Source organism: Schistocerca americana, chromosome X (genome assembly GCF_021461395.2).
Source record: "Schistocerca americana isolate TAMUIC-IGC-003095 chromosome X, iqSchAmer2.1, whole genome shotgun sequence".
Classification (NCBI taxonomy): Eukaryota; Metazoa; Arthropoda; class Insecta; order Orthoptera; family Acrididae; genus Schistocerca; species Schistocerca americana.
This window is the reverse complement of record NC_060130.1, coordinates 941,065,846-941,092,398: the sequence shown is the minus strand read 5'-3', so window position 1 is coordinate 941,092,398 and position 26,553 is coordinate 941,065,846. Positions and strand designations below refer to the sequence as shown.

Here is a 26,553-nt window from a genome sequence, read left to right as displayed (position 1 = left end):
ATCAAAGTCGGAAACGTGATGGTACGCATTTCTCCTCCTTACACGAGGCATCACAACATCGTTTCACCAGGCAACGGCAGCAACTGCTGTTTGTGTATGAGAAATCGGTTCAAAACTTTCCTCATGTCAGCACGTTGTAGGTGTCGCCACCGGCGTCAACCTTGTGTGAATGCTCTGAAAAGCTAATCATTCGCATATCACAGCATCTTCTTCCTGTCAGTTAAATTTCGCGTCTGTAGCACGTCATCTTCATGGTGTAGCAATTTGAATGGCCAGTAGTGTATTTCCACTGAGTGCAATCAAATAGAACTAAAAATAATTATCTTGAAATAGCCCCAATGTTCAGAAGTGGAGCAGGCAACAAGGAGAAGAAATGTGAAGGAAAGAGGAATAAGTCCTCATCTGATAAATGCAGTCACAGTCTATTAACTAATAAAACTATAAAATTGAAAACACAGTACTATAATATTTCATAATCACTTCTGATAACAATTCTGTAAAAGGTACAAAGCTTTCATAATATATCCTGTAAATCAAATGTCAACTGTCATTCTGTGAGTACAGTGCTGTTCCCCTAAAATTAAACCTCGTATGAAGGGGACCTTTCTCCGTTGGCATTCCAACAACATAACTACGTAAAACAGCTGCTGCTAATTCTTTACATGTGAAAACAAATAGAAATATCTTTATCACCACCACCACCACCACCACCACCACAACTGTACAGATAAAAGCCAACTGCAGCAAAATTCAAGTGGAGTGCTTATGGCTGTAAGAACCAAATCCAGAAAATAATGAATTCTGAGATTGTATGTCATCTAGTCAAGAGATCAAGCCTGTCAGTGTCATAACAGGTATACGGGATCTAGTGATGTGCTGTTATCACTATGCAGTTTTGTGGTGCACTGACTTTTCTGTAACACTGAAACTCTGGAGTTCAATACCTATTTCCCAAACAAATGTGGCACAGAGCTACCCAATTACACTTGGGTTCTCAGCTCTACTGGTAACAATTATTAAATCTATTGGTAGTTTTCAATGAAGATAGTAATTAATAAAATATATGACTAAAGTTCTTACATGTCCTTTTAACAAGAGGGAATATTTTTAAAAAAGGAAGAAAAAAGCAGAAAAGAAAAGGGAACTGGTGACAAACTGAGCATAACACACAAGATATTTATGATGAAACATTAAGTTAAATGGACACCACTGTGGACAATTAGTTGGAGATGGTATGCACCTGTATTCCACAGCCGGGACAGCCACAATACCAGATCAGCAGACTTTATCAGAGCTCTCATATACCAAGGACCTTCAACTACAACTGGGAGTGATATTTCTCACCTACATTCTGCTTCACCAAGAAGAAATTTACATTATGTGTCAGGACAAAAATGAGAATTTGAACACTGGCTCTATATTATTATAACATTCAAAACAATCCTTCGCTTTGCCTTCGCAGCTTCCACAGCAGTTGACAAAGCCCCACTTGCAGTTATGGCCAGAATCCAATCAGACTTAGTTATGTACAGTGTACAAGGCAAATTACATGATACTCTTCTCTCCAGATTTACTCAGAAATACTTACCGGTCGATTTGGGTTAAATCTGTGCACAGCTACAGTTCTAAAAGCAATCTAAATAAGGGCTGTCAGCCTTGCTTTGACTCAGGTGAAAGGGTTAAACTTGTTGCTTTTGCAAAATCAATAATTCATGCTCTATAGCTGTCTAACACCATTCAGCAAGGCTTGGAAATTCAGCTATTGAACTGGAAAATGTGCACTAAAAACAGTCAAGAGACCACTTTCAGCTGGTTTCTAACAGCTTATGCTGATAATCTCCTAAACACAAAAATTCGAAGTAAGAAGGTAGAAAGCCACATGAGAATGCCACAATTCAAGTTTCCACAGAAAAAATGTAATTTATTGGCTTCAATTAAACCTCACAAAGTCAGTCACTTTCATTGACCACTACCTCCACTTTCCTAATGGCTCCACACATTATGACGCCCCTTCCTACTGATATACACACACTCGCTAAACTGCAGCACCTGCCAAGAAAACTGGGATATTTATCATAATTCTGTGGCCACACATGGGAACACACTTTAAAACTCTTTCAAAACTTTCTATATTGGCAGACAAATTCTACTGATTGCCTAGGAGCACTCACTCCCAACTCAGAATACTCAACACACTTAGAACATAACTTCTCTACACAGGTCACATGACACTCTTCTTAAGCCTGCGAGGGCTACTGAGCAAGGCCTCCTTTTTCGAGCATGAAACTGCTTCATAAAACTGTTTCAATGTTCAGGCCTCTCTACCAATCACTCTAAGGCACAGAAAACAATCATTGTCATTTTCACTGGCCATTTTCCACTCCCACTAATACCACTCCTTTTTATAAAAGTTGATTTCAAACAGGAACTGGAAAACACCTGCCACCTTGGGAAGTCACTAGCCTTTAAGCCAGCACAGAAGCTTTCAGCCACAACCCATCTTAATGGATTACAGAAAGATCAGTGCACCACCTCCAGGCTGGACAAAGCCCTTTCCCTGGAATACTGAAAACCAGCTCTGGCACTCACAGCAGGATGAGACCACAGACATAGTCAGTACTGATATGTTACATGCTTATTCAAATGAGCAACTGCCAGTGATTAAGTGCAAAAAGTGTCTTCTTATAGCGACTGAGTATTTGCTCTGTAAATACTTCTGTTTCAATTTAAGTCTTCAAAATGAACAGCGATATTTAAAAGCTAGACAACTTTAGGTGAATACCGCATATTATTCTTGCTGTTTGCTTTTGTGAAATTTTTTTTTCCAGTCTTAAGAATGAGCTACTCTAAAATAATACTCTACAAGGCATCAATGGGTGGCAACTGCAAAAATTCCATTTTAAAGATAGCAAATGTCAATATGAACAGAATTTCTCTAACAGTGGCAAAAATAAATTAACACGAAGACAATACGTATATACCTTTGCAGATTTTTAAAATTCGTATGATGCCATTGACCATGACGTTCTACAGAACAAATCTGCAGGAATGGGAGTTGTTGAAAAGCTACTAGAGATTATCAGAGCAATCTTGGCTAACACTAAGTCTAAAATATAATTCTATGGATATTTCTAAAACCCACTGAAATAAAAATAGAGTTCCAAAGGGAGATGGAGCTTCATCTCTCTTGTTTAACTGTGTATCAGAAAAAATACAAGAATGGTGCAAATAATTAAAACTTGGGAAACTGTTTAAATCTTTAAGGATCAAGACTATGAAGAATGGTTTGGAAATAATAATTTTGCAAATGACATGGCAATAATGACTGAAGATTTTGAAATAGCCAGAAAAAAAAATTTACTGAAAGAATTAGCAGACCAAATAAGTTGCAAATATCTTTCGGAAAAAAAAAGAACTGAAGTAACAATAAACATAAAGAAAAATACAGCCTAGCTGAATACTAGGCACATAACAACAAAACGTGTAAGAGCTTTATATACCTGGCCAAAAGGGTTACAGCCCTTGGGCTAGACAAAGCTTTTAAAGCAGCAGCCAGAATAGAAAGAAATAGCTTTTCAAACCACACAAAACAACTGCAACAAAAATTTCTTTTACTTAAACACTAAAATTCATATTTAAAACTGTCCTTGAGCCAGTGTATTTATAAGCAGCTGAGTGTCTCAGCCAGTCTGCAATATGTTTAGTAGCAGAATTAGGATGGAAAAAGAAGATTTTATGCAACATACTGGGTCCAAATTATAAAACCATAATTTACATAAAAAATCTACACAATAAGTATATTAGCATACAGAAAAAAATTACAGACACGTTGCGCAAATGCAGATTTCAGTTTTACAGCCACTAATGAAGAATGAATGGCTCCAAATGGACAAAATGGCTCATTTGCCATCTTTGAGTCAAAACTGGAAACATGAATACAACAGTAAATGAATGTAAAAAAAAAGACGAGGCTATGGGTATACAATGAGGAGAGAGACAAAACTTACATATCTTCAGAACAGCAATAGTACTACTCAGGACTTAGGGGCTTTAGCGCCAGTCAGACAGACAAATGCTGTGCTAGACACCAAATTAATGACAAAAATTTGGCTTAAGTAAAAAAACAAAGGGAGAAACTGTCATAATGGTTGTAATCTTAGTGTGTCCTTCGATGGCAGATAAAAAATATACACCACGCATTTATTTTAATGAGCTGCAATTCATGAAGCAGTATTTGTGTGCATGATTACATATAAATGATATTAAAAGCCTCTTATCCAGGTACAAAAACCTGTTATTTGTTAGAATTTCACATGACACCAAAAGCACACACATCAGACGAACAAATACTCAATTCTAATAAGTATTACAGAAGTAGTAAGTCAATATAATGGAAAAAAAAGAGAGAGAAGAAATCTTATCATCACGTCTAATATGAATGACACAGTAAAAAAAAAAGTGTAGCTGCAACTGGTGACAGATTTACAGCAGTTCTTATAAGAATGAGATTATACGACAGCATCCCTCTCAATGTATATTTTGCATGGACACTCTCACTGTACTCATTATAGAAATAATATTACTGTGTTTTAACTGCCAGTATAAAGCCACACTTTTGCTTCAAAATAAAAATCCAAAACTGAGAAATGTGTAACACCAACATGTGGCAATGAATATAGTTATGGGAAGTCTTTGGCACAATACAAATAATGGAGGGAGTAAAGGTAACAACTCACTCTACAGCTGAGGTGTTAAGCTGTCAATATGCAACTAGAAGACACCTGAAGAGTGTGCCCCCCCCCCCCTTACACACACACACACACACACACACACACACACACACACACACACACACACACACCGATCACCCTACCACAATGCTCCTTCCCATTCCCTGCCTCCTTTGTAGCCTCACCCAATTCCCCCCCCCCCCCCTCCCCCCACACGCAGCTGTGCTATACTGCGAGTTGTTCTCTTTCCTCCTCCTATTGTTTAAAAGTATGATAAAAATCGAGTGGCATAGACCATCGATTTTTCTCCACAAATGACACTGACTGACAAAGGACTTTATTATTTACATACATAACGATGTTCTTATATAGAGCAGGTGTCAGATCACCAGACTAGGTTTTCTCCACAAATGGAGGGTACACAAATGTTTAATGAGCTCACCCATATCTGTTTGTGAACAAAGTCTGCTGTAAATATATCAGTGGAAATGATATCCTAAACTGTAAAAAATTTATTTTACTATAGTATTTCCTTTAGTTCAGTGCAAAAACTTTTCCCATTAACTTTTAGCTGTATGGAAAATGAAACTAGCATTAGATACGGACAAAAACTAACCCATGTGCTTGCCAAAGTGGGAACTTCTTTTTAGGTGCACTTTCAAGCATATCTTGTAGTCCTCCAACGCAATATTCCAATACCATATACATTTTCTGTTTTTCGTCATTGTACAGCACCTCCACCAAATGTATTACATTCTTGTGTTGTAGTGTTTTCAGCAGTTGAATCTCCCTATAAAGTAAAGAACTTTCATTTAAGATTCACAACATTTGAAAATAAAACAAGACCTGTGTGAAAAGGTCTGATAAATTTTACTACCTGCTAAACAACTACAAAAAATATATCTAATAAACGAACAAACAAAAAAAGAAACTATGATAATTTAAATTCTCTCTCTCTCTCTCTCTCTCTCTCTCTCTCTCTCTCTCTCTCTCATATATATATGTCTCACACACACACGCGCACACACACGCACACGCACCAGCAGCATTGCTGTTCTTATAAAAGACTGCTGTGTGCTGTGGCTGTGAGCTGAGCAAAAGCCCTTAATCACAAATTTCAACAATTCAAGAAGTTAGCTGATGGCTTCATACATCTACATGACTGCTCTGCAATTCACAATTAAGTGTATGTCGAGGATTCACTGAACCACCTTAAAGTTATTTCTCTACCATTCCACTATCTAACAGTGGGCGAGAAAAATGAACATTTAAATCTTCTTGTGTAAGCTCTGATCTCTTGTATTTTATTAAGATGATCATTTCTCCCTATGGAGGTGGGTGCCAACAAAATATTTTCACATTCAGAGAAAAAAGATGGTGACTGAAATTTTGTGAAAAGATCCCATTACAATGAAAATTGCCTTTGTTTTAATGACTGCCGCCCCAACTCCTGTGTTATATACATGACATTATTTCCCCTATTTTGCAATAATACAAAACAAGCTGCCCATCTTTGAACTGTTTTGATGTCTTCCACCAATCCTATCTTATGTATATCCCAAACTGTGCAGCAATACTCCAAAAGAGGACAAACAAGTGCAGGGTAGGCAGTCATTTTAGTAGACCTCTTGCATCATGTTACTGTATTTATAATGGTAATCCCTAAGTATTCGGTAGAATTCACAGCCTTTAGATTTGTGAGATTTTGCAGATTCCTTTTAGTATTCATGTACATGACTTCACACTTACATTTGCACCACAGAGCTGTAGAGTCACCTTAAGCAACCCAGAAGAGCATCACAAACTAAAAGTGGTTAACAGTACAGCTGAGTATGTGTGAGATCTACACGTTTTCAATATTAGACCCCTCTCCCTTAAATCAGGGTTAAAAAAATACTGCAAACTACTCGCAAAAATGCTTCAACAGACGAGAATATTAAGGTATTGCTCATTATGTGTGCAAGCATTTAGAAAAATATTACGGTTTGAAATACTTTGAGTGAGAAGAAAGTAGCACAGTTCACAAATTATCTGTATTATTAGCAGGTGACACCAGAAATTTATTGTAATGGCATATTTCGGTCAAATCCAAATAGCAGTAGTAGTAAACTGAAGTCAGATGAGGTAGAAACTGTTTGCATATGATACTGTTTCACAAGGGCAACCTCAAAGTTTTAATTGGATCTTTCTGGTACCCATCACACTCTTCAGCAGAAGTAAATGAAAACTTCAGAGTATATCACACTGTTGATAGCATACACATCAGGTGAATGCCATTTTCAAGTCATCTTTCACAACATGAAAACTGAGGAATGTTGGCACTATGCAACTGGCACATAATTGTAAAGATACGAGATATGTACATACCACACTAGTAGAGTAAGTGAACTATTTAATGTCAACAAGAGTTAGCTATAATTTGTGACTAAAACACTGAGTTGTAAACTTTACAGTAAAAGGGAGACCACAACTCCCATTGACCTATATGAAGAAGGGCAGCAAAGGTAATTCATAAATAATATAACCTACATAGCGTGTCCATAAATTAATGCTCAAGCTTTTCACAATGTTATGTGATGTTATCGATGGTAGTCAATGAAAACCTCATAACTCTAACCATCTGTGAAAACCCTCAATTCCATTAATTAGTAACTCCATTATCAACAAGTGCTGGTCATACAGAGTTTAGGTAGTTAAAACTTTCGGAAGAAAGTTTAAAAGTTTGTTTACATTAGTGTTTATTTACGGATTAGTAGGCTACAGGTTACGAAACTACTGTAGTCTTGTGCCAACTTATTCTCTGCTTTTGTGTTAAGTTTTTCTATCAAACCATGTGTGACAAATGTGGTGGTTGCCGTAGAATTTTGAAAGAGGGGGTGTTCTGTGTAGGCTAAGTTATGGTTTCATTGCGGCGAATGTAGTGGCGAAGAAACAACGGTAGAAAATGAGGCTCTTCCATGGCAGTGTAGGTTATGTACAAAGGACAGAAAAATCGCGGAACAGGAGGCAAAAATTTGTGCCCTTAAGGCTGAATTAGAAAATGCGAACTTGGAACTACATAGGTTAAGGGAGGAAAAAGAGACTGGGAACTGGGAAAAGGTAGCAAGCAAAGGGCAAAAAAGGGAAACAGTTGAAAAAAAACTCCAAATTCAATTAGTAAATCAGTTTGGCTTGTTATCTGAAGTGGAGGAAGGGCCTCATCCAGATGTAGTTGAAAGTAGGTTGAAGCAGAATATTAGCTTAAAGAAAAAAAGACAGGTTGGCATCAAACCAGAATAGGAAAAGAAGAATTCTGCTTATAGGCAGCAGTCACGGGAGTGGTGTGGGCCAGCAGCTTCAGGAGAAATTAGGTGCAGAGTACCAGGTCCCAAGTTTTGTAAAACCAAGTGATAGCCTTAGCCAGGTGACAGAAAACTTAGGTCAGCTATGCAGAGACTTTGAAAAGGAAGATCACATAATTATAGTTGGGGGATCAGAAAACAGCCTGGCTATGAATCCAAGATACAGTATTAGGAGTGACCTGGATAAAATAGGAGCAGAAACTGAGCACACAAATGTGGGGTTTGTGTAGGTCTTTCAGCACCACGATCAGCCCTGCGTAAACATTGCTGTAAGGCATGTTAACACTGAGCTGAACCGGATGCTCCAGACACCGGCAAAATCTCACATAAGTGCTGTTCCAGTAAATGCTGTTGGTAGGTTGGGATACACTATACATGGCCTGCACCTGAATAGGATGGGGAAAAGTAAGCTAGTTTCTCTATTAGCAGAAACTGTAAGGGGGTCCACAGTCAGACAAGGGGTGATCCCTGTGGTTAATGGGTCCAGGCAGGCAGGTTTTTTTAGGTTAAAGCCAAAGTCCAGACAGATGACAAAAAAATGGTTCAAATGGCTCTGAGCACTATGGGACTTAACATCGGAGGTCATCAGTCCCCTAGTACTTAGAACTGCTTAAACCTAACTAACCTAAGGACATCACACACATCCATGCCCGAGGCAGGATTCGAGCCTGCGACCGTAGCAGTCGCTCGATTCCAGTCTGAACTGCCTAGAACCGCTCGGCTACAACAGCCAGCAGACAGATGACAATAGAATAAAAGAAACTTCACGTACAGTTAATTGGGGTAAAGCTAAGGGAATTATCAACATACAAAATCAACATACGAAATATCAGGGGAATAAAAAATATAGTAGATGAGCTATCAATGTGTTTAGATGATCTCAAAAATAAGAATGAGATTGATATAATCTGTCTGTCTGAGCACCATGTAACTCAACTGTGGGCATGGATAGTGTCAGTGTAAGTGGGTATAATTTAGCATCTTACACTTTTAGATCTAGGATGGATAAAGGAGGAGTTACCATTTTCATAAAACAAGGGTATAAATGCAAAACTGTAGAAGTAAGCAGTGTTGATCAGTAGTTTGAGGCTTATGCATGTGAACTTCAGCTAGATAATGTAGTATTGATATTAGCAACAGTCTACAGGTCCCCATTAGGAGACTGGGAGCTGTTCATAAAAAAGTTTGACTCCATATTATGCTGTCTGTCAGACAAAGAAGAAGTTATTAATCTGTGGTGATTTAAATGTAAACTTTCTACGTAATTCTGATAGGAAAAGTGAACTAGAAGTGTTATTAACAACATATAACTTAGAATCAGTGATCAGTTTCCCTACATGTATAGCTCAGGACAGTAGCACACTAATAGATAATGTATTTGTACAGAATGAGGATGCAAAACAAACACGTGCTTTCCATGTGGTAAGTGGATTGTCAGACCATGATGCACATCTGATTAACTTACAAAACCTAACAGGGTGTACAGTTCAGAAACCATTAAGTGAAAGTGTGAGGTCGCTCTAACCGGTATCTACACAACACTTCAGAGAAAACTTAAGAAAAGTTAATTGGGGAGGTGCATATAATGAGCCAAATGCTAATAAGTGCAAAATATTTCTTGATAAATTTATATCCCTCTTTGAACATTGTTTCCCAAAGAAAATTACTAAATGTAACACCACACACTTTTCAAAGAAACCTTGGATTACTACAGGTATTAAAGTGTCTTCAGAAAGAAAAAGAAAACTGTACGAGACAGCAAGAACTAGTAAAGATCCAGAAGTAGTTTTACACTATAAAAATTATTGTAACATACTGAGAAAAGTTGTAAGGAAATCAAGAAATATTTATGTTAGAGAAGAAATTAACAACTCCGACAATAAAATAAAATCAATATTGAATGCTGTTAGAAGGGAGACAGGAAAAATAACCACTGGGGTAGGTAGTATTACTGTTAAAGAGAACGAGACCATCCTAACCAACAGTACTGAAGTAGCTAATGTATCTAACACTCATTTCTTAAGTGTAGGAGAAAAAATTGGGGAGAACAGTTCAAAAGAAAAAGCTAGGCAGTACATGGAAGAGTCTGTTTTGAAAAATTTAGTCATATTAAGTTTCACCTAACAATCTCTTGCGAAATAAGTAAAATTATTAAATCTCTGAAAAATAAATGTTCTGTTGGAGTAGATGACATCTCTAATAAGACAGTAAAACAATGTGGAGCAATTACAGCTGATGTTCTGAGTCACACACATAATGCATCACTAACTCAAGGTATTTTCCCAGACAGGTTAAAATATGCCATTGTCAGGCCTCTCTACAAAAAAGGGGGACACCACAGATGTCAATAATTATCGGCCAGTATCCTTGCTTACAGCATTCTCAAAAATCTTCGAGGAAATAATGTACTCAAGAGTAGTTAGCCATCTCAACAGCAATGAGATACTTGGTAATTCACAGTTCGGATTTCAAAAATGCTGTTCGACTGAGACAGCAATATACAATTTCACTGTCCACATAATAGTCATTAAATAGTAAAATGTCACCAATAGGAATTTTCTGTGACTTGTACAAAGCATTTGATTGTGTGAACCATGACATTATGTTACAGAAATTACAATTTTGTGGTATAAATAGAATAGCATATGAGTGGTTAAATCATACCTACAGAACAGGAAGCAAAAAGTTTCCTTATATGGGTCAAGTGATTTACATAAGTTTGCCACTTCATTTAATTGGGGTGAAATTACATCAGGTGTTCCACAGAGTTCAATCATGGGTCCCCCTTCTGTTCTTGATATATGTGAACGACCTTCCTTACTATCTGAAACAGGAAGCTGGACTGACACTGTTTGCTGATGATACAAGCATCGTTATTAATCCAGTAAAAGAAAGTCCAATTGAAAATGATACAAATAAGGTCTTTGGAAAAGTAATTAATTGGTCTTCTGCAAATGGGCTTGCTATAAACTTTGAAAAAAACACAGTACATCCAATTTTCTGCTGCAAAAGTACAGTTCCTCCAATAAATATACCACATCAACAGAAGTCAGTAGACAGGGTAGAGCATAAAAAGTTTTTGGGTGTACATATAGATGAGAATCTTAATTGGAAAATTCAGATTTTGGACCTCCTAAAGAGACTAGGTTCAGCAACTTTTGCAGTCAGAATAATTGCCAATTTTGAGGATATAGAAATTAGTAAGCTAACATACTTTGCATACTTTCACTCTCTGATGTCATATGGAATAATATTTTGGAGTAACTAAACTTTTAGACAAAAAATCTTCACTGCTCAAAAGAAAGTGGTTAGAATAATGTGTGGGGTTCATAGCCACACAACTTGTAAGAATTCCTGATCTTTTAAAAAGATGCCTACAACAGCCTCACAATACATCTACTCACTAATGAAATTTGTTCTCAACAACATGGATCAGTTTCAGAACAGTGATATTCAACATCATAATACCAGAAAAAGACTTTCACTATCCTTTGCTCAACTTATCTTTAGCACAGAAAAGGGTAAAATATGCTGCTATAAAATTTTTCGACAAATTACCAGATGAAATAAGGTGTCTGACAGACAGCAGTAATAGCTTCAAAAATAAATTTAAATCACGTTTCCTTGACAACTCCTTCTATACCATAGATGAATTCTGGAATAGGAATAAATAAATCTATAAATATAGTACATGCATTTTGTGCCATTTAAGGGAATGGGGTAAATAACAGAAATATTGATCTTTAACTTTGTTTCATATGTGCGTTTCTTGTGCACTTGAGACGTTCCACATAATGGCTACCATACCGTGCGATTGATCAATGGAACATGCAACCAACTAATGAACAAAGAGAGACTTGAAAGGGCACAGATTTCTCTAATAACTTTATATTTGTCTCACTTTCTATATTTTTTAAGAAAAAATTTTTGCTTCTCCTGAAAAATTTAGCAAATGGAATTACGAGGTTTTCATTGCCTACCATCATTACATCATCTACGTATCTATCTACCTCTATCTATCTACTTCTATTCTATACCATACTATACATATATAAATTAATGTTTCTCATCACAGTTTCTGTCTGTATGTTCAATCTAATCTCAGGAACTATTACCAAAAACCTTGAAAAGTTCTTGACCATTCAACACACATTTTTACACAACACTCTAATAAACATTTGGACATACATAGCCTAAATCTTGCAGTTTTCTTGACCGATTTACGTCAAATTTTTACACAGTACTCTAACATTCAGATGGACATTACACACACACACACACACACACACACACACACACACACACACACACACACACACACACACACACACACACACACACACAGTACTGGTTTTCTGTGAGAAAACCAGCCACAAGAAAGAAAAATGCTGTGTTGGGAATAGTGAAAACATGCAGTTTCGATATCTTTCTTGCAGCTATTTACCTACATTAGCAGGGCATTTAAATCATTAGGCAAATTGTTTGTCTCAAGTATATTCTTTCTTTTTACATATAATTTTAAACAAAAATTGTATACATAACTATGTGCCATTTTGTTTTCTTACCCACAGTCACTTTTAACAGAAAACATGAAAGTTATAAGTATGGCTTATCGGCTCTCAATTAGAATACTGGTACAGAATCTGAATTGTTCGAAACTTTGAAATCATACCCATTCACAGATTAAAACTGTGCAAAATACTATTCTCGAAGCTACTACTCTCACAGATCATCAGCAGGAGATGTCGCTCGTAGACCATATGCCAATGTTCCCAACTGATTAACCCACTCACTTTAAGTGACTTCAATTCCCCATCAGGGTTTTGTTGCCAATAGCAATAAGCACAGTTCAACAGTTCAAGGTTGGAGAGAGAGGGAGAAGGAGAGGGGGGGGGGGGAGAGAGAGAGAGAGAGAGAGAGAGAGAGAGAGAGAGAGAGAGAGAGAGAGAGAGAGAGAGAGAGAGAGAGAGAGGGGGGGGGGGGGGCAAAGAGGCGAAAAGAGATGCCACTGCCATCTAGTGGTGAATCACAGAACAGCCTGTTGGAATCAGAGACTGCAGCACCAGACCGACACATGCTACATTCATGAGCAAAGTTTGTGAAGATAGGAAATACATGTATGGCCACCCAACTACAGGGCTATGCAGGTGCAAGCTACTACTCCCATTAAGCCAGTGTGAGCTACTACCAACTTCCTAAATGACCTATGATGCAGGATAAGAACAGATTCCTTGATATAGAGTTTAAGGTGTGTGACGGGAAATGAGTGCAAAGGGCTCACAGAAAATATAGCTCAGATCAGACTGGCACTGGAGTTGGGAAGCTGGCAAATGGCCATAGCTTGTGCCGAACTATCTTTTGGTCTCACAGTCTGCACTGTACTGGCGCTACTGTCAGGCAGTCAGCAAGTGGTTGTAGCTCACGCTGAACCGGAGCTGCAATTGGATGGACCGGACGCACAATGGCTTGCAGCTCCCACTGTTGCCGTAAGATGGCACTCCAAATGCCAATCAAATATGGAACAGATGCCATTTGTTCCTCCTAAGAACATCCCTGGTGTGTGTTGCTGAAACTGTTTCAGTTATATGAAAGTGATGATATTCAGTTACCCGAAATATTTCTCTGAATTTTAGTCATAACTCGACACAATGGGCTGTAAATAAAATAATTACTTAAATAAAAATCCATTTTTAATGTATAACATTTTTAAATAAGTTTATGAAGTATAAAACAATGTAATACACAAAATATGCAATCACAAATTTTTAGGACTATATGTATGAGCTTTGGATTCAGCTTGGGGTTTGGAAAATTTAATTTATACTTTTTAGTCCAATTTAAAAATGTGGTATATTAACAATTAATTTCTATTTAAATAATTATTTCTGATTTTGAGTCTTGTGTGTGAGAAATTTTTCAATAAATTTCAATCATTTTGATGAGATGACAACACAGATGTGGTAAATTTCAGTTTCTCTTGATCTGAGTCAACAAATATATTGATTCCTCCTACATAAATCTCGCAAAAAGATTATGATGGTAAAAATTAGAAACATTCGAGCCCATATGGGGTGTTACCACAGCAACCTTCTTTCTCCAAACCATCCATGAGTGGAATGGCGAAAGGGGGGACATGCCAGTGGTACATTAAATGCCCTGCACCACACATCAGACAAGAAAGTGAGTTAACATTGCACTGTCATCCAGTCCTGAACGTTTCAAGTATCTAGCTCACTGAGAAGTTAGTTTAAAATCAACTGTAGAATTTATACTGAACAGACAAGACAGATGAGAGCAAGTTAATAAAAACTTGGTGAAATGAGTTGTATACACAAAATTTGGTTGAAACTGCTCCAGCTATCCCCGAGATATGTTTTTATAATCACCCCTTTTCACCTTCGTCCTCAACACTAGGGGGTGCAAGGTGTGGAAAAAGGGGAGAGGGGGGGGGGGGGTTACTGTCACAGTAATTTTTCTCCAGGTTGCAAGTGATGTGTACACCCAGTTTGGTAGAAATTGCTTCAGGAATTACAAGGTGCTCTTATGAACTTAATGAGTTATCGTAGACTCTTCCTGCAGCAGGTAATGTACATGTGTTGCACCTGTAGGGGCTGTGACACTACCTGCTCACCATAGCCGTCATGCACAATTTCCAAATGGACAGGTGGTGCTCTGCATTATGTTTCCCTGTCACCCTGTTTTCATCTCCAACCCTTCATCTATAGCAGTTAGGTTATCCCTACCCACACTATTGCATTGTCACCCAGTTCCAAGCTATGTTTAAAATTTCATGTTTCTAGATAATTAAAATCAATTGCAAAATTTGTATAGGACAGACAAGAAAATAGCCTAATAAAAATGTGATATTTACTGCTATGTCAGACAAGTTACCTGACAATAAATACTTACTGATATAATGTGAAGCTGGGGCAGGTCGCCAGTTCGGTATAAAAATACTCTGTAAAGGTATGCGACACGGGGAGTCAGGGTCAGCAAAGACAAAATAAATTTAAAAAGCTGTAACCATCTATTACATTTCTGTTTGTACAATAAGATGTCCATGTCTAACATACTGTGAACCCAAATGGATGGTTGTCGGGCAAAGATATAATCAGTGGATAAGATGAGGTTGTAAAGAACCATGTTTACAACTGTGTTGGTTGCATTATACTTCACTCACAAATTATCTTTACACAAAGAGTTCTGGATAGTAATATGAAGTTCAATACATGGACCAATTCACGTATAAAACTTCCTGGCAAATTAAAACTGTGTGCTAGACTGAGACTAGAGCTTGGGACTTAGCCTTTTGTGGGCAAGTAATCTACTGAGTGAGGTATCCAAGCACAACTCATGATCCATCTTCACAGCTTTACTTCCGCCAGTACCTCATTTCCCAACTTCCAAACCCCACAGAAGCTCTCCTGTGAAACCTGCAGAACTAGTGCTCCTGGAAGAGATGATACTGGGAGACATGGCTTAGCAACAGCCTGGTGGATGTCTAGCAGAATGAAATTTTCACTCTGAAACAGAGAGTGCACTGATATGAAACTTTCTGGCAGATTAAAACTGTGTGCCAGACCAAGACTCTACTTTCTTCCATCAGTGCTAGTTCTGCAAGTTTCGCAGGAGAGCTTCTGTGAAGTTTGGAGGGTACGACATGAGGTACTGGTGGAAGTAAAGCTGTGAGGACAGGTTGTCAGTCTTGCCTGGGTAGTTTAGTTGATAGAGCACATACCCAGGAAAGGCAAAAGTCCCAAGTTTGAGTCTTACTCTGCCACACAGTTTTAATCTGCCAAGAAGTTTCATATCAGTGCACACTCCATTACAGAGTGAATATTTGATTCCAGTTCAAGTATAGTACGATCTAAACATATACAGAAAATATCAAAGCAATACACCTTGAAATCTTTGGTATGAAGAACCACAGCTTTCCCATTCATATACAGTATCAAGTTACTGTAGTTGTGTGAGGCACAGGATATAATAAAACCATGCTTCCCATTTTGCAGTAGATGCTACCACAACAATACATAATAAAGAAAATGTGTTCATACACGATATCTAACCCAGTTTACAGGAAAATTGAAAACTTCTTGACAATGAACAGCTCAGTATGTTATTCTGGACAGAGTGTTATTAAAAGAAACTCAAGTATGAGTAATTTCAAGTATGATGCAGGGAAGTTTATATATGGTGATTCCAGTTAGATCACGACAAAATATCAGCCTGGTGTATACACTGGCTACCACATCTCAATACAGAGAAATGTCAAGATGTGAACTTAAAGTAACATAAAACATATAGTTTTTTTTGACAATGCAATTGTGAAGAAAGAATTGCAGTTGCCTACATAATACAACAAACTATGAAACCATTACCTCAAATTTTATTTTGTTAAAAATATCGGCTATTGCACTGCACCCAAGAGAGAATGGGGCACAGGTCCAAATTATGCAGTTGTGACATAAGACAATATTTGAAATAACCACAGACTGTTTCGTCAGTGGAAAAATGGGTGGTAGCACTGATCCAGCTCATAATTTATTTTGGCAGTGTTAAAAGGGCACATATCCATTTAACACTGGCTAAATCAGCCATGGCAAGAATGCTGCAGTTCTTCCACAAATGAAGCAGTCTGTGAATAGTACAAATATCGACCCAAGTCAAAATTGGGTAAATGGAATTATGCCCCTTTTACCTCTTGGGTAATGATTCATAAAAAATAAATCAGTAAAGATCATGCACAAGCAAGAATTAGTGAGAACGAAGAACACGATGCAAATTGTCAGCTTTGACCAGTGGAGCTATCAACAAGGCAACATATAACAACATGAAAATATCAGAGCACAGTGGGAAAATATGATGTTCTTAGCATAGAGATAAACAAATGTAGACTGAGCAAGTCATTCAAAAAAGATTGTCATGACACAACCAAATCACAACCTTCCAACCCATTTGCATCTTGGGAGTACGCTACAGATAAGTATGTCGCCACAACCTTTAAAAACACTGAAAGTGCTGATGTTGACATCACTAGTCAAAACAGCATAGCATCATCATGAAATTCCCTACACCTGACAGGTGCAACATACAGTGTGATGAGCAATGTGTGTTCAGAATAACCATATAAACTAAGACAATAATTCCCAACTAAGTAATATACATCACATAGACATGAAATCACCAAATTATATTTGGAGATTGTTCCTGGATCTCTCTAAGCCTTTTGACTGTGTATGATATGAGAGAAAAGACAGAAAATATTGCAAAGAGACAAGATATAGAACAGAAAATTACATTTGTAGGTCCTATTGAATTATCTGAATTCCAAAGAAACGATTCATTATTCAGTGTTAGTAACATTACTTTTAATTTTCTTTTTTACAAATTACTTAAATATAAGTGAAACAAACAATTCATTACATGTACTGAGGACAACTGTGTTAAAGTTAGCTGCAAAATACCTCATCAACTATTGAAAATGTTGATCTGTATTTCACTTACAACAACATTTGTAAATGACAGTAAAATAATGTATTTAGTTGTTAGTCCAGATGCAAGGAATGTTGGTCACTATCCAGAAGATCACGCAGAATCACTAAGCTGGTCTAAGGCTGCCATCCAATCCTTCATTGACCAGCTTGGTGTGGCAGCTGAAGATAGCAAAACGAAAGCCAAAGTTCACGCAGGAGAATCTTACAAACTTTCTGTCATTTGACCATCACACACAGTCACTTACAGATGACATAGTAACAAGCATCTTTGGCACAAAGAAACAGCTGAAACGGTTAAAAACAAATAAGTTGCCAGGTCTGGATGGAATCTCAATTTGGTTTTACAGACAGTACTCTAGTACTCTATGGCATTACCCCGTTATTTACTGCAAATCTCTCGCTGAATGCAAAGTCCCAAGTGACTAGAAAAAAAGCACAGGTGATTCCTGTATATAAGAAGGGTAAAAGAATGGAGCCACAAAATTACAGACCGATAGCCTTAAGACTGATTTGCTGCAGAGTTCTAGAACATATTCTGAGTTCGAATATAATAAATCTCCCAGAGAGCGAAAGGCTTATGTCCACCGAATCAGCATGGTTTTAGAAAGCATTGCTCGTTGTGACACTCAGCTCGCCGTTTTCTCATGCGATACTGTGAACTATGGATGAAGGACAACAGGCAGATCCATATTCTTAGATATCTGAAAAGCATTTAACACTGCAAACTGTTAATGAAGATACAAGCATATGGAATAGGTTCCCAGATATGCGAGTGGCTCGAAGACTTCTTATGTAATAGAATCCAGTATATTGTCTTCAATGCTGAGTGTCCATCAGAGGCAAGGGTATTGTCAGGAGTGCCCCAGAGAAATATGATAGGACTGCTATTATGTTCTATATAAATAAATGATTTGACGGACATGGTGGCAGCAATATGCGGTTGTTTGCTGATGATGCTGTGGCGTATGGGAAGGTGTCGAAGATGAGTGATTTAGGAAGATAGAAGATGACTTAAACAAAAATTTTAGTTGGAGTGATGGATGACAGCTTGCTCTAAATGTAGAGTAATGTAAGTCAATGTGGATGAACAGGAAAAACAAACCCGTATTGTCGGGACACAGCATTACCAGTGTCTTGCTTTACACAGCCACGTCATTTAAATATCTGGGCATAATGCTGCAAAGCAATATAAATGGAACAAGGATGTGAGGATTGTGGTAGGAAAGGCGAGTGGTGAACTTTGGTTTATTGGGAAAATTTTTAGGAATGTGCAGTCCATCTGTAAAGGAGACTGCAAATAGGTCACTAGAGTTACCTATTCTTGAGTATTGTTTGAGTATTTGGGATCCGCACAAGTTCAAACCCAACAAAGACATCAAAGCAATTCAATTCAGTAGCAGGCCTGCTAGATTTGTTACTGTTAGGTTCGAACAACACATTAAGTGTTCCAGAGATGCTTCGGGAATTTGAATGGGAATCCCTGTGTGGAAGGCGACATTCTTTTCAAGGAACACTACTCAGAAAATTTACAGAGCCAGCATTTGACACTAATAGCAGAACGATCCTACTGCTGCCAACACACATTTCAAATAAGGGCCACAAAGATAAGATACGAGAAATTATGGCTCATATGGAGGAATACAGACAGTCACTTTTCCCTCGCGCTGTCTGTGAACGAGAAAGGAAATGACTAGTAGTGGTAGAGGGTACCCGCTGCCACGCACAGTACGGTGGCTTGCAGATTACGTATGTAGGTGTGCAACACACAAGGCAATAAAAACCTTAATTCCATCCATCTAAGAAACCCTCGTAATTCCAGTATCCAGTAACTCCATTATCAAAGAGATATTTGAAACTACATGGATTCCTCTAATCTGTCATTAACTAAACTTCTACTATATAGTTACACATGCAGCAACTTTATCTATATCACCTTTATTATTTTTGAGAAACCATTTTGCTTCTCCTGTAAAATTTAACAAAATGGAGAAATGAGGTTTTCATTGCCTACCATCGATATGTGGATGTTGGGGCTGCAACAACACCTCTTTTGAAAAATGGTAAAACTAGGACAGTCTAAGAATTTTTTTAACATCTTTTTTGCTCATAGGTCTGTATTATAGAACAGAGCTAGAAAAATGTTTTGCTTTGATATTATGTAATTAAGGTTGTTGGGTACAGTCTGACCTTTAGTGCAGCCCCAGGTCTAGATTATATTGGAAGTTAATAGATTGGTTGTAGCCTAATGAATGCCATGTCTTTGGAAGCAGTTCAGTTACAGTTACTGGATAGTGAAAGTAGTGATTTGGAGGGATGTCTGTGTACATGGATTACAGACATGTAACACTAATGTGGGTTTTAACTTCTGCTATTCGCTGATGAGCCAAAACATTATGACCACCTGCTTAATAGCCTGTTTGCCTGTCTTTGGAATGAATTAAATCACTGATTCTGCATATCAGGACCCCAATAGTTTCTTGGTAGGTTTGTGGTGGTATGTGGTATTAGATGTCTATGTACAGGTCATGTAATTTGAGTAAATAATGGGCCACTGATTTGTGTACATGGTGATGGCACCTGATAGTGATCTAGAGGGTTTTTTACATCAAGCAAATTTGAATCAAGCAATATGAGTTCACCATAATGCTCCTGAAACCACTATAGCACAGTTTTGGCTCAGACACATGACAATTATACTGCTGAAAGATGACACTGCCGCCAGGAAAGACATCTAGCATGAAGGGGTGCAGGTGGTTTGTAGTCATCGGCACGTCTTTCGTTACTTTCAAAGGTCCCATTCAAGTGCAGGGGGATGTCTCCCATAGCATATTACTGCTCCCACCACCTGCGTCCATAGCACGCTGCACATTTTGAGCTGCCATTCAACTCAATGATCGTGTCTGTGGAGTGAACATTGACCTAGTGTAACAAAAAATGTGTAAATAAGCTTTTGTTCTCTGTATTTTACCCCTGCTACCTTACCTTTGGAGAAAAGGAACCACTTGTATGAATATCAAGAGCTCAGATGGAAACCCAGTTCTACGCAAAAAAGGGAAAGCTGAAAGGTGGAAGGAGTATATGGAGGGTCTATACAAGGGTGATGTACTTGAGGACAATATTATGGAAATGGAAGATGTAGATGAAGATGAAATGGGAGATATGATACTGCATAAAGAGTTTGACAGAGCACTGAAAGACCTGAGTTAAAACAAGGCCCCGGGAGTAGACAACATTCCATTAGAACTACTGACAGCCTTGGGAGAGCCAGCCCTGACGAAACTCTACCATCTGGCGAGCAAGGTGTAGGAGACAAGTGAAATACCCTCAAACTTCAAGAAGAATATAATAATTCTAATCCCAAAGAAAGCAGCTGTTGACAGATGTGAAAATTACCAAACTATCAGTTTAATAAGTCATGTGTGCAAAAAACTAATGCGAATTCTTTACAGATGAATGGAAAAACTGGTAGAAGCCGACCTCGGGGAAGATCAGTTTGGATTCCGTAGAAATATTGGAACATATCAGGCAATACTGACCCTACAACTTATCTTAGAAGATAGATTAAGGAAAGGCAAACCTATGCTTCTAGCATTTGTAGACTTAGAGAAAGCTTTTGACAATCTTGACTGGAATACTCTCATTCAAATTCTGAAGGTGGCAGGGGTAAAATACAGGGAGCGAAAGGCTATTTACAATTTGTACAGAAACCAGATGGCAGTTATAAGACTCAAGGGACATGAAATGGAAGCAGTGGTTGGGAAAGGAGTGAGACAGGGTTGTAGCCTATCCTCGATGTTATTCAATCTGTATATTGAGCAAAGCAGTAAAGGTAACATAAGAAAAAGTCGGAGTAGGTATTAAAATCCATGGAGAAGAAATAAAAACTTTGAGGTTCGCCGATGACATTGTAATTCTGTCAAAGACAGCAAAGGACTTGGAAGAGCAGTTGAACGGAATGGACAGTGTCTTGAAATGAGGATATAAGATGAACATCAACAAAAGCAAAACGAGGATAATGGAATGTAGTAGAATTAAGTCAGGTGATGCTGAGGGAATTAGATTAGGAAATGAGACGCTTAAAGTAGTAAAGGAGTTTTGCTATTTGGGGAGCAAAATAACTGATGATGGTCGAAATAGAGAGGATATAAAATGTAGACTGGCAATGGCAAGGAAAGCTTTTCTGAAGAAGAGAAATTTGTTAACATCGAGTATAGATTTAAGTGTCAGGAAGTCGTTTCTGAAAGTATTCGTATGAAGTGTAGCCATGTATGGAAGTGAAACATGGACAATAAATAGTTTGGACAAGAAGAGATTAGAAGCTTATGAAATGTGGCGCTACAGAAGAATGCTGAAGATTAGATGGGTAGATCACATAACTAATGAGGAGGTATTGAATAGAATTGGGGAGAAGAGGTGTTTGTGGCACAACTTGACTACAAGAAGAGATCTATTGGTAGGACATGTTCCGAGGCATCAAGGGATCACCTATTTAGTATTGGAGGGCAGCGTGGAGAGTAAAAATCGTAAAGGGAGAACAAGAGATGAATACACTAAACAGATTCAGACGGACATAGGTTGCAGTAGGTACTGGGAGATGAAGAAGCTTGCACAGGATAGAGTAGCATGAAGAGCTGCATCAAACCAGTCTCAGGACTGAAGACGACGACGACAACAACAACAACAACAACAACAACAACAACAACAACCACCACCACCTTCAGAATTTGAAAGAGTGTTTTTCAGTCAACACAGTCAAAACCTTTCTTTAAGTCTACAAATGCTATACATTTGGGTTTGCTTGTCTTTATCCCGTTTTCAATGATAATTTGTAGGGTCAGTATTGCCATGTGTGATCCTACATTTCTGCAGAACCCAAAGTTACCTTTCCCCAAGGTTGGCTTCTACCAGTTCTACCATTCTTCTCTACATCATTCATGTCAGTATTCTGCAAACATGCCTTATTAAACAGATAGTTCAGTACTATTCACACCACTCCGTATCAGGTTTCTTTGAGTTGAAAGTATTACATTCTTCTTGAAGACTGAGGGCATTACACCCATCACATACAGTCAGTTCCAAAAGCAAATGTACACCATAATTTTAAATGTAACATCTGCAGCAATATCTCTGGTAGTGGTCTCAAATCTGCACTCAATGTCCTTTTGCACAGTGTATAGATAAACAATGTGAAAGTTGACTGTTTTGTTTTGTCGTTGCAATTTCAAATGAGTCCAAAATATCTGAAGCACCATGAGGCAGTGTTCCTTGTAAATTATCCAAAGGGACCAAAGCTTTCACGAGCAGCTGCTGCTAAAACTCTTAGAAAGTCAAAGACATTCATTGCAAAATGGGTCAAACAATATTTAGAAGCTGGAAATATGGATAATATACCTGATAGAAGGTAAGGCGCCAAGCTATAATCAATAATGGTGGTGGCTGGATTAACTATTAGGTAATTGTGCAATTAGTAATAACGTGTATCCTCATGTAAACATATATTTATAATGTGTGTCTTATTTCATACAAACAACGGTATGCACTTTCTTGTGGAACTGACTGTAGATCTTGCATACCAATTAATTAGGTACAGGTACAAGACAACTAGAATCTGAACACAACTTTATTCCACAGAAGCATTAACAACTTGAACACAGTATTTAGGTAATATTCAGTACAAACCAATTATGTACACAGAGAGCTGTAGCAAAACACACACACACACACACACACACACACACACACACACACACACACACACACACACAGTCTGAGATGCCCTCTATGGAGGACACTGCACTGCTGCATGCACAGCCTTTGTCAAATTCTACTCCTGGTATCAAATCTCCCATCTCAAATGGCTCTGAGCACTATGGGACTTAACATCTGAGGTCATCAGTCCCCTAGAACTTAGAACTACTTAAACCTAACTAACCTAAGGACATTACACACATCCATGCCCGAGGCAGGATTCAAACCTGCGACCATAGCGGTCGCGTGGTTCCAGACTGAAGCACCTAGAACCACTCGGCCACTCTGGCCGGCCTCTCCCATCTCATCTTCGTCTACTTCCTCTTTCCTATCTCTAATATTGCCTCAAGCTCACTCAGTTGTACATTCTTGTTTTTACATTTTTCCCTTCTTTGCCTAACTTCCCATCTGAGCTGTTGATATTCATACAGCTGCTTTTACACCTTTCCCTTCTTTGCCAACTTCCCATCTGAGCTGTTGATATTCATACAGCTGCTGCTTCTTTCTACAAAGGCCTTTTTAATTTTCCTATGGACAGTATCTATCTTTTCCCATGTTAAACATGCTTCTACAGCCTTCCATTTGTCACCTAGCCATTCTTGCTCAGGCATTTTGTACTTTCTGTCAACCTCAAGTTTTGGACATCTGTATTCCTTTTTGCCTGCTTCATTTTATGCATCTTTATGTTTTCTCCTTTTATGAATTAAATGTAATCTCTCCAGTGATATACAAGGATTTCTACTATGCCTTGTCTTTTTATCTATCTAATCCTCTACTGCATTCACTATTTTCTCTCTCCTATTTTTATCTCTCAAAGCCACCCATTCAAATTCTACAATACTCCTTTCCCATGTTTCAGTCATACATTGCCTAATGCTCCCTATGAAACACTCAGTAACCTCTGGGTCTCTCAACTTATCCAGATCCCATCTCCTTAATTCCTTGCCTTTTAGCAATTCTTCAGTTTTAGTCTACCGTTCTTAACCTGTAAATTGTGTTCAGCATCCACGTCTGCCCATACAAATGCCTTACAGTTTAAAATCTCTGTCTTATCCTTATACAGGTTGTATCAAAGAGTATAATCTGATTGGGCACATCTATATTTCTGAAACTAATAAACATATACAATAAGTTTTGTTTTTTGATGAACAGGAAACTCAAAGGTTTTTTCATACCTTTTCATACATGTTCAATATGGCCCACCCTTGAGGTGAACGGCATATGTCAATACGGTATTCAAGTTGTTCCCACACTGCAGTGAGCGTGTCCTGAGCTACAGCTTCCACAGCTGCTGTTATGTGATGTCTCAGTTCATTCATTATTGTTGGCAATGGAGGCATATAAACAGTGTCTTATGAAATAATCACATACAGCCAGGTCTGGTGACCTCAGAGGCCAGTAATGTAAGGCTGAATCACTTGATCCAGTGTGACCCAACCGTTGTTCAGTAGTACATTGATTAAAAATTCTCGCAATTCCAGATGCCAGTGTGGTGGTACCCCATCCTGTTGGTAAATGAAGTTGTTCAAATTAGTCTCCAAATGTGGAAAAAGAAAGTTCTCAAGCATATCGGAATATGTTTCCTCTAAAAGTGTTCTTGGCAAAGAAAAATGGACCATACACCTTTTCCTGTGAAACTGCACAAAACACATTAAATTTTGGAGAGTTCCTCTCATGCTATACAACTTCATGTGGTTGTTCTGTACCCCATATTCTCACGTTATGATGGTTCAGCTTTCCATTTAAATGGAAAGTTGCCTCATCACTAAACACTAAGTGACGAAGAAAACTGTCATCCTCCATCTTGCCAAGAAAGAAATTACATAAGTAAACACATTGTTGTTTGCCACCTTCACAAAGAGCTTGCAGTAGCTAAATTTTGTATGGTTTCATGTGTAAACACTGACGCAACACATGCCAGATGGACTTTGGGGGCATGTTGAGCTGTCGAGCTGCACAGTAAACACATTTCTGCAGACTCCTTGTGAAGCTATAGCAGATGCTTTCGACGTCTATATCAGACACTCGGGGATGATACAGTGATTTCCCTTTACACAAACTACCTGTTTCTCGGAATTGTTCACGCCATCATCCAATGCTCAGTGCTACAGGAGGGTTTACACTATACCTACAGTCATACGAAAGTCATGCTGAACAGTTATTACTGACCTGCACTCTGTAAATCGTAGAACACAAAATGCTTTGTACTAGAACTGAAGCGTGTGCACACTGCTGCTACCTAGCGAGAACCATGTAAAACTCGAGATTTGCTCTTTCCAACAGTACATTGTTCACACACATATCTCAAATAACATAATAGTTATGATTTTTTAAAATCACATGATCATTTTTGATACACCCCGTATAATCAATCTGAAACCTTCCAGTGCCCCAAGGTCTCATCCATGTGTACAATCTTGTTAAACCAACTGTTAGTTATGATTAAAGTATGCTTTGTACAAAATTCTAGTTGGCACCTTCCTCAGTCATTCCTTTCCTCGGTCCATATTCTCCACTATTTTTCATTCTCTGCCTTTTCCTACTGCTGAATTCCAGTCCCCCCCATAACAATTCAACTTTCCTTTTCCACAATTATTGGAATAATTTCTTTTATTTCATCATATATTATTATTTTTTTAACTGTGGAGTCAGTTGGCATATAAAGCTGTACAACTGTGGTGGGAGTTGGCTTCACGTCTATCTTGGCTACTATAATGTGTTCCCTATGCTGCTCCTAGTACTTTATCTGCATTCTTATTTTCCTATTCATTATTATACTTACTTCATTATTACTTACTTCATTATTATACTTACTATTTCATTGCCCCTATCTGATTCTGAATTTACAACCTTGAACTCATACGACCACAACTCCTGTTCATCCAACCACAGAATTTCACAAATTCCCACTATAAATTCAAAGTATCCATTTCCTTTTTAAATTTTCCAACCTACCAACTTAAACTCCATGCTCTGACCCGTACAATGCCCATTTTGATTTTCCTGGTGCCTTAGAAAAACCACAGAAAATACAACTGGCACTACTTTGTTTTTTAATGCTCTTGGTTAGTGAATGTGAAATGGCTTTCTCAGTTGCACAACTATTCTGAAATTCAAACTATGATTTCCAGAAAATATTATTGATGCTCAAGAGTGATTTCATCTCAAATCATACAGGTCATGTCAACTCGTGGTCATGAATTTATCTGGAAAAAATATATATCTGAAACCTCTATA

At 38.0% G+C, this 26,553-nt stretch overlaps 1 protein-coding gene across 4 annotated transcripts in view; it reads right to left on the bottom strand.

Moving 5' to 3' along the window:
* The window catches only part of LOC124554847 (serine/threonine-protein kinase stk11-like), a 108,328-nt gene that overhangs the window by 70,092 nt on the left and 11,683 nt on the right, over window positions 1–26,553 (bottom strand). For 3 of the 4 annotated variants that reach the window (XR_006968472.1, XM_047128509.1, XM_047128508.1), the window contains exon 2: window positions 5,347–5,520. Coding sequence is in view for 3 of the 4 variants with exons in the window: in XM_047128509.1 (XP_046984465.1) it covers window positions 5,347–5,520 (174 nt within the window). In the remaining variant the exon portion in view is untranslated. Of the gene's footprint in view, window positions 1–5,346; window positions 5,521–10,735; window positions 10,896–26,553 lie in introns of all 4 variants that reach the window. The other variant, XM_047128510.1, reaches the window with a different exon arrangement.